At 38.3% G+C, this 9,580-nt stretch overlaps 1 protein-coding gene across 1 annotated transcript in view; it reads right to left on the minus strand.

The window, feature by feature from the left end:
* Positions 1 to 615: 615 nt before the first annotated feature.
* The window catches only part of MTCH2 (mitochondrial carrier 2), a 20,496-nt gene continuing 11,531 nt past the window's right edge, over positions 616 to 9,580 (minus strand). The window contains exons 6-12 of the mRNA XM_012645103.1: positions 8,123 to 8,180; positions 7,512 to 7,563; positions 7,018 to 7,078; positions 5,325 to 5,372; positions 4,732 to 4,799; positions 3,048 to 3,123; positions 616 to 1,205 (exon numbers count right to left, since the gene is read on the minus strand). Coding sequence (XP_012500557.1) covers positions 1,119 to 1,205; positions 3,048 to 3,123; positions 4,732 to 4,799; positions 5,325 to 5,372; positions 7,018 to 7,078; positions 7,512 to 7,563; positions 8,123 to 8,180 — 450 coding nt within the window. The 3' untranslated portion in view covers positions 616 to 1,118. The remainder of the gene's footprint in view (positions 1,206 to 3,047; positions 3,124 to 4,731; positions 4,800 to 5,324; positions 5,373 to 7,017; positions 7,079 to 7,511; positions 7,564 to 8,122; positions 8,181 to 9,580) is intronic.

A 9,580-nucleotide genomic window follows, 5' to 3' on the forward strand; every position in this document is an offset into this window, starting at 1 on the left:
ATAGGCTTTCTCATTTTAGAGCATTTTAACCTGCTTTTAAAAGGCCTGAGTAAATAGGAGCTTTGTTTGAATTGAATTTTATTTCCTTCTGAAGTGATTTTTTTCTTCCTATAAATGTTTGTTAACATGCCCAACTGACAGTATGACATGCGAGGTGGTCGATACCCTAAGACCCCTCTGGACTGAAGTCCACATTATCAGATATGGAGTTATAAATACATTTTCCAAGGTTGTCATCAGGAATGAAAAACAAACTACTCACCTTCTGCAACAATAACAAAAAGGTAAAAAAAAAATGAAAAACTGAAGAACAAAAGGTTATATACAATTAGAACTGTATAATGATGTAATTTAGAGATTGGTGAAGGCCTAAGCTCTTCGAGAAGGAGACTACTGCTGCAGTAGTTGCTTCTTACATTTTAGGTGAAAACAAGAACTTCTTCTGGGGAAAAAACAAGCCATTATACATTTCCTTTCCAATTCTTCCTTATTTTCTACCATTGTCCTTTTTCTCTGTTGCTGGTGACACTCGATTACTTTGCAGTAATAGACTGAAGGTGTGGATCTCTCATAGAGATTTTCTAGGGTAATGTGGCAACATATTGTCCTTTTTTTGAAGCATGAGAGACAAGATTAATCAAATGTGCTTAGAAACATATAATGGGAGGCAGACTCTGGTGGATGCTGCTGAATTTCTGGCGTCTACTCAAGAAAAGGTCATTCATAACCTCCCATATAGTTTGCCTTATTAATTTTCTCAAGTTTTACAAAATTATTTCCTTCTTCTTGGGATTCTACTCTTTATTTTACAAAGCCTTAAGCTGAGCTCGAATCACATGACATCCTGTCTCTACCTTTAGGAAAATACAACTGTCTTCTTTTTAAGTAAAGAATCTGTAGGAAAATCGTCCCATTTCAGAATAACTAAAGGGGAAACAGCAGTGGTAAATTATGTTGTGCTGAAAAAGGAACAAAAAAGGCAGACACCAAATACCTCCATTTTCCCAAGATTAAATGATTATTAAAAAAGCGCGCCACACTGTATAGAAATCAACATTCTCTCCCATAATTCTGTGCCTCTGGGACTATAGAAATGTCACTGTCCCTGCCCCACATCTTCAAATTAACATTCTCAGGTCACAAGAGTAAGTCTTCCCAAAGGGGACCTTCCGGAAAAACAAGCTATTTCCTCGGCTCATATTTCCCTGGAAAGAAAAATAAACACAAATAAAGTCTAGCGTGAAAATGAGGTCAGCCAATCCAAATCAGAGAAAGATCCAATTGGGCATGTTTCTGGGAGACATGTGTAAATGACCAGGACAAAACTGGGATGATCCCTACAGAATAGGGTGTATTCTCTGACAGGCTGAGCTACTGCGGAACTAAACAACTACAACTTCTTCTCAATGATAAGGCAGGAATTTCTTATTTATTCAGACAGATAGAATGCCCAGTTTGGAATCTGGCTTTGCTACTTTCTAGCTGGGTTATCCAATGAGTCAATATATATAAGGTACTTAGAACAGTGCCTAACATTCCCTAAGTGCTAGCTTTTATTTATTGTTTAATGAAATGATCAGATTTCCAAGGAGTACCTACAAAATCTTACAATTAAAGTAATAATTGAATATACTCTGAAGTATCAGTCTCAGCTATCCCAAATATAGCCTGTGCGACCCTGGGTTACATAACTGGCACTAAACTGCTCTAAGCCCCAGTTTCTTTGTATGTGAAATGGGATGATAAAGAATAGTACCTATCCTTATTTAGTTATTTTGAGAATTATATGAGCTGACACATGGAAATCTCTTAATACCATGTCTGGTATATAGCAAATGCCCCATCAAGATTTGCTGTTGTCTTAAGCACCTACAGGATCAACTATTCCATAGGAAAGGTATGTTTAACACCCTAACTCATTTTCTGTTTGCTTTCTTCCTATAACAGGGGGTTAGTTAGGAAGTAGAGAAGGAAAGGCTATCTTTCCTTTTAAACAGGGATCACATTAGGAGGATGTTCAATAAAGAGTGTAAAACTCAGAATGAAACCCGGAATGTTCATGGCAGGTCTGTACCGAAATTAAATCTTTCAAGTGTTCTAGCTTGGATTTGCAGAGGGGCTTGTTGGGCATGCATGCTGTGCAAGTGACAAGTGACACTTAGATCTTTTCATTCTGAGTTCAGACTGGGGGAGTCTGAGCTCTGTGAACAAAGGCCTTTCTCATATGTATCACTATTGCTATAAAATAACACAACAAAGAGCTTCTTTATATACTTTCTTCTGCAATCCTTTAAAAAGTGGTTCCCACTCAAAAACAGCTTTAAACTGATGGCCATTTTAAGCCATCTTGTGCTAAATTTAGCCCACAGCCCATCCTTTTTCTTTGGGACGTGGGTAAGATATGAGGCTCGCTATGTTGCCCAGGCTGGCCTCAAATTCCTGGGCTCAAGTGATCTTCCTGCCTCAGCCTCCCAAGTAGTTGGGACTAATGGTGCATGCCATTGCACCTGGCCATTATTTTATTTTCTAATAAAGCTCTGCCTAGATCAAGAATTTCTGGCTGCAGGTTATACCCCTCACAGCAATAAGAAACCATACAAGCTGCAACAAACAAGCTGCAGTTTGGACAAAATCATCCACTAAGACGCCTCTAGATGTACGAGACCAGCACTGTCAACACCACTGTGATAAATAATTTGTCATAAATAAATAATTTCTCATTTTTCAACTTCCTCATTTGTACTTTGGGGAAACACTTGAATATACAAGGAGATTCTGAGGTTAAAATAGGTGAGTTTGGGAAAAAAAGAGTCTGAAATCAAGGCCATGATTTTAACAACCAGGGTAATTATCTACCCGGACCCTATTTGTAACTCGAATATGATCACAAAAATGGCTTCTAGACCATTACACTGAGGGATTCTCACTTCTTCATCACCCCTGCCGATGATTTCTAAGGATCACATTTTATAAGAGTTAACGTGGGATTCCAGAGACATTTAAGAAAACAACCAAAACCAAATAGAACGAGAGAGAGAAAGAAATACCTCCTTTTGTAGGCTGCACCAGCAATCTAGCCAGGAAGTATATATTGGGGCATAAGGAGGACACCCACCAGCAAGCCTGAAATAGAAAAGATTAGCTATTCATGCTAATTATTTATAAAACATTCTCTCAAGAGTTTGATAAACCTTCATCAAAATAGCCTCCCATGTAGAAGGCTCCCCACAGAGGCAATTTTAGTTTTAATGAAACAAATTAAATGGGAGCAAGGGAAAAATCAAGTATCCAGAAGGGATTTCCTCCCCTGTATTTAGGTTTCAATCAACGAATAAAGTTCAATCTTATTTTCTAAAACATTTAGGTTTTTCATTTGTGAACAAATGAAATTCTAGGTATCAAGTATACGATTAAAGAGCAGGGAAAAGGGATTTAGAAACTAATTGGTATCCACAAAGAACGTAAATGTGACAATGGATATGAACAGTGATGACTACATGCTCCTATTCCGGTATAACCCATAATCACTTCCTTTTGAAAAAACTGTAAGGAATATAAGACATTTAACTTATCCTTCAAGGATGCTCTGGGCTAAAACACAGCAGCTGCTCTACAAATCAGAAAACAGAATGCAACATGTTGAAAACTCTACACAGCACCAACATGTCTATTTAATGTATCATATCAGGTACCACAGGAAGAAAAATTTTGAATTAAATCAAAAGGCAAAACTTCTGCCCAACTCAGCAGCATCACCTGGCATCTAGAAGTTGGAGATCAGGCCGGGTGCAGTGGCTCACGCCTGTAATCCTAGCACTCTGGGAGGCCGAGGCAGGAGGATCGCCTGAGCTCAGGGGTTCGAGACCAATCTGAGCAAAAGCGAGATCCCGTCTCTATTTTTTAAAAAAATTTAAAAAGTGTAAAAAATAAATAAAAAAAGAAGTTGGAGATCAATGGTGTCTACCACCACAGCACTACCGGCCCTCCCCAATCAATTCAGGGAAAGCTGTCAACACCATGGTGACAAATAATTAAACACATAACAGTGTCAATGGTGTTGACAGAAACTTTCCATAAACTAAATTTCCTATTTCTCTCTCTTTAAAACTTACTTTCTCCATGAAGCCCCTAGGAAAAACAGGGACAGGTTGTCATTTAATCCAGAACATACCTTTTATCGGTTTCGTAGAAAAGAGGATAAAGACTTAAAGATGTGGAAATAGAAAAATTTGATAATTATCTTATCCCTTTTAAAGCAGCTTTATTATTTTTTATTATTTTCATTTTTTTTTTTGTATGAATGTATGGGATATCTCACCTTTTAGAGGATAGGACCTATACTAGTGGCAAGTGCATATTAATTATACCTACTTGAGAAATGTTATTTATGCTCTTCTCTATTCCAAAAAAGAATATGAGGTAGATGCATATAAATAAACATTGAGGCTGCTGCTACATGGGGAGAAAAAAATTAGGAATCTATTTTTGCAGAGACAAGATCTCACTATGTTGCCCAGGCTGGTCTCAAAGTCCTGGCTTCAAGCAATCCTCCCATCTCAGCCTCCCAAGGTGCTGGGATTACAGCCATGGCCTATCACTCACTCAGTCTTTAGGAACCTAACAATAGTATCTATTGTATCTTTCTTTCCCAAATTTCCACCAGGACTGCTCTGCCTGCCAGATATACAGGCAGCCAACACCTAGGATAAGAAATGCAAAGTACTTACTTACCCACAGTTGTTGACAGCCATAAGATTAGACACAAGCACAAAGGGATAGGTCAACATACTGGCAAAAAACTGTAAAATGGTAAAAAGATAGCTAAGTTGTTAGGTCATTCCTAGTCTTCTTTATTCTCTTCTTTCCTTCCCCTTAAAGGCCTAGTGCCATTGTGGTCAAATAATCCAACACTGGTCTTGCTTTCTCAGTACCCCTGGAAAGACTAAGTTACACATTTTTGAGCTTAGAAATGCTTCTTCCTCCTAACATACCACTACACCCAACATTGTAACAAAGGGCCTAAACACTTCTCTTGCGTTGTGACCGAGTCTTCAGTCAAATCAAACTGAACTATGTTATTCATGAAAAAAGTACACCCCTTTAAAAGCTGACTAGCACCAAACCACAGGGGCTGTTATTACTGCTGTTTTGAGGCAGGAACTCTGCATCCTTCTTACCTTTGACAAACATTAACAAATTTGAGGGAGATTTCCCAGTGAGATATCTGGTTCTCTTAAAGCAGTGATGACACAGGCCAGATTTGAAAGAACAACAAAACAAGACACAACTGTTCCTAGGAGGTTAAAAGTATTAAAAAAACTCACTCCTGTGACAGCTTGGGAATAACTCTTCATTTCATTCATGGTAGAAACCTAAAACAGGAAAAGAGCCTTAAGTTAATTGTCTACAACTACATCAATATATTCTATCTGTAAATTATCAGTTTCTTTGACAGCTTGAAAATTAACTCAGGATAAAATTGTAAAAAATACTGATTATGAGAATGAAAAGGCAGTGATCAAAATGATCAACCTGATTCAACATTAATAGAAAATTCATATTAGACAAGTCTAATATGAGGAACAAATGGAATGGCCTCAGGATTTCAAAAACAAAAGAAAATGAGATTGGTAAGTTTTCTGGAAAACTATATTTACAATATATCTAAGGGACAAGTCACTACTTCTGTATACAGTAGCTTTGTACCAGATGCTTCGGAAAAAATTCACCTCCGTACTCAAGATTGAGATGGATTCAGTCACATACCTCCTGGTGTGTTCAATTTTTCACCAGGCTATGGAGCTACGTACAAAGACGCCCCACAACTGCTAAGACAGGAGAGACAACTTCTAGATAAGGTGGATTCTCAAAACCTCTCAGGCTGAAGTTTCTAGAAAGCCCAATTTGGGAGTCCCCTTAACACTCCAGATCAGAAGAAAAGCCTCAGATATACCATAAAGCTGTCCTTCTGCTTCATCGTGTCCTCTAAAACTAGTTATCAACAAAGAAGTGGCCGGGCGCGGTGGCTCATGCCTGTAATCCTAGCTCTCTAGGAGGCAAGGCGGGCGGATTGTTTGAGCTCAGGAGTTCGAAACCAGCCTGAGCAAGAGTGAGACCTCGTCTCTACTAAAATTAGAAAGAATTAATTGGACAACTAAAAAAATATTGAAAAAATTAGCCGGGCATGGTGGCGCATGCCTGTAGTCCCAGCTACTCGGGAGGCTGAGGCAGGAGGATCGCTTGAGCCCAGGAGTTTGAAGTTGCTGTGAGCTAGGAAGACGCCACGGCACTCTAGCCCGGGCAACAAAGCGAGACTCTGTCCCAAAAAAGAAAAAAAAAAAAAACAAAAAAAACTTATTCTCTCAGGATAAGGAAAATACATGTTAAGATGATTTTCCTGGCTAGGTGTGGTGGCTTATGCCTGTAATCCCAGTACTTTGGGAGGCAGAGGCAGCAGCTGCTTGAAGCCAGGAGTCTGAGACCAGCCTCAGCAACATAGGTACTCCCTATCTACCAAAATAAATAAATAAATAAATAAGCCAGGCATTGTGATACACACCTATAGTCCTAGCTTCTCGGCTACTAGGCAGGTACTAGCCAAATAGCTAGGACTAGGCAGGATGCTGAGGCAGGAAGATAGCTTGAGCCCAGGAGTTCAAGGCTGTAGTCAGCTATGATCATGCCACTGCACTCCAGCCTAGAGGGAGAAAGTAAAACTTTGTCTCTTTAAAAAAAAAAAAAAAAATGGTTTTATTATTTTTCAAAAATTAATTTTCCTCATTTAATTAACTGTGTATAATTGGGAGCTTACTACAAGGGTAGAAATTTAGAATTAATGTATCTGTTAAAAAATCAAATTCCTCATTTCAAATGTTTTAAGCCTAAATAGAGCTTAACAAGAAACAAACCCAGGGAGTACATTTTCCTCAGGGATGAAACAAAGATTTGCTGTCCTTATTTTCAGGAAAGTTTTCTACTCACACAAATATCCCTTACACACAAATCAACATTTACTCACGCGAAAAATCCTAGGATGCCCTCTTCCCGATAGATAGTTACTACGGAGTCACAAAGTCCACTAGGTACACAAGAAGGGAAGGTAAAATACATTAAGATTATTTTGCAGCTATAAACAGAAGAATTTCAATTACCACTTTGGACAAGGTCAAATTTATAACCCCCTTCCCTCACACTCTTCTAGCACCCTCTCTTTCAGCAAAGATAGTTAAACTTGGAGTTAGAAGTGAAGGATGTCGCAATATGGAGTCAGGGTGAATTTGGCTTCAGGGTCTCTGCAACTTACTCTGAGATCCTGGGTAGGCTACTAAACCTGCCTAGGTCTGTCTTCTCCCATGTTATTGATTTTTGTGTAGATTAAATGATAAAAGATTATGAATTTATATACACGTTCTATAAACTCTAAAGTATCATAAAAATATAAAGTTGTATTACTCTAATACTTTGACTTCAACAGATCTTAAGTACTTGGAAACAAAAACAAAAACACTTACCAGTACTTAGATTCTCTGCCAATGAATTGTACCATAGATCTCAGAGTGATTACTGTGGAACACAGAGAAAAAACTTTTAGAACTATGTTGAGGCCAGGCATGATGGTTCATCACTGTAATCCTAGCACTTTGGGAGGCTGAGGGAGGACGATTGCTTAAGCCCATGAGATTGAGCCCAGCCTGGGCAACAGCAAGACCCTGTATCTACAAAAAATAAAATAAACTTAGCCGGGAGTGGTGGCATTTGCCTGTAGTCCCAGCTACTTGAGAGGCTGAGGCAGGAGGATCACTTGAGCCCAGTAGTTTGGAGCTGCAATGAGCTGTAATGATGCTACTGCACTCTAGCCCTGGCAACAGAGCAAGACCCTGTCTCAAACAAACAAACAAACAAACCAAAAAACCACACTATGTTGAGATAGATTTTGATAGTCTTGACCAAAAAAGATTTGATCAAATCTATTCAATAAAAGCCAAAACAATAAAACAAACAAAAAGCATGCAGACAAAGCACTTTAGTCAACTTCCACATCAACCTATCTAAGTGGTCAGGAGAGATCAAGTCATAAAAGAAAGATAAGAAATCAGATTTCAGTTATCAACTGCAAACATACCGTGGAAGGGATGTGTGATGAGGGTAGCAGCAGACCGAGCAATCATCTCTCGAGTTGTCTAGAAACAATCAACACACACTTCTGAAATCTAAATAAATGACACTCAAACTCCTACGAGAAGGAACATGGGTGGATATTGTGTTACAGTATAAGAAAGTGAACAACACAGCACTCCTGTTCTGGAATCAGGAAGCGTAGCTTGAGGGGGATATGAAATAATCCACTGTCCTTCTATCATCCCTTTCACTCATGGATTTCAATGTTCTGTTATAGTCACTTCTCAAAATTTCTCTGCAAAGCAGATTTCTGTTATTTTCTCAATTTTACAGATGAGAGAAAAAACTGCAAGGAAACAGGGAGGGTAACCAACAAATAGTCACCAAGTTGAAATGAAACTATCAAGCCTGTATTGAGATTATAAAATTGCTCTCTTATTGTGAGTAATTTTGGAGAGAGACTGATATCTGTGCTAGACAAATATCAAGTTTCATTTAAACTATACCAACATCTCAGGAAGAACAGAATAACTTTGATTAGTTTTGCAAACACAACCCAATAACTGTGTGGTGTCCTAAAGTTACTGTGTTTATCCTAATTTATCTTCCTAGTCTAGAACTCTATAAGGAAGTAATAAAGAAAATTTAATTACAATCCTGGAAGATAGCTCCTGCGGTTGCAAATACAGGTCTGTCATTTGCTTTTGCATTTAAACATTATCCTCTGTCACTGAATGAAGACACCCCTCAAGCCTCCTCCAATGGCAGTTCTAAGAAGATCCTACAGGATAGGATGGGCTCACTAAAGTTAAGAAAATGCTAACTGCGTATTAATACATGTATCCCTACTTTTAAACAAACTTCATGAAATTTACAGTAAACAGAGCTAATTTATCTGGCGCCTAGTAATCTTTGTTTTGGAATATATATTTTAGAAGGTAGGGTTTCCTGAAAAATTGTGACTTCATAACTGACAATTAGACAATGTGAAGACTAAGAAATAAAAGAGCAGTTCTAAAAGCTAGGCACAAAAGAAATGCCAATGGCAGAAGATGGGTCGGGAAATGAGTGATGAAGAATATTTCAGTGTTAGAATAATGTCGTAAAAGCATTTCCAGATAAATAATATCCAACATGCAAAGGGCCTGGTTGCTATTTTAATACTTTTGTGCCCGAGGTTTTCAATACTATTCAAAGATTTCTAGTAGAAACCTCTTCAATTTTAAAGAGATACAGTGAGTGGGCAAAATGAGTTTCTTTGAAACCCATCTATTCTTAACACTAAGTACTGCTCTCTCCCTTTTTTATGTTATACATGTAGTAAAGCCCAAATTAAATTGAAGGTTTAATTTCATTTGGGGACAGACACTGAACATAGAGGCCTGATGATCCTGACTCCACAGTCACCGCATGGCTGACAGTGTGAGCTAGGGAAATAGTGCGGGATATAATTCATCTCTTA

Source organism: Propithecus coquereli, unplaced genomic scaffold (genome assembly GCF_000956105.1).
Source record: "Propithecus coquereli isolate 6110/MARCELLA unplaced genomic scaffold, Pcoq_1.0 Scaffold227, whole genome shotgun sequence".
Taxonomy (NCBI): Eukaryota; Metazoa; Chordata; class Mammalia; order Primates; family Indriidae; genus Propithecus; species Propithecus coquereli.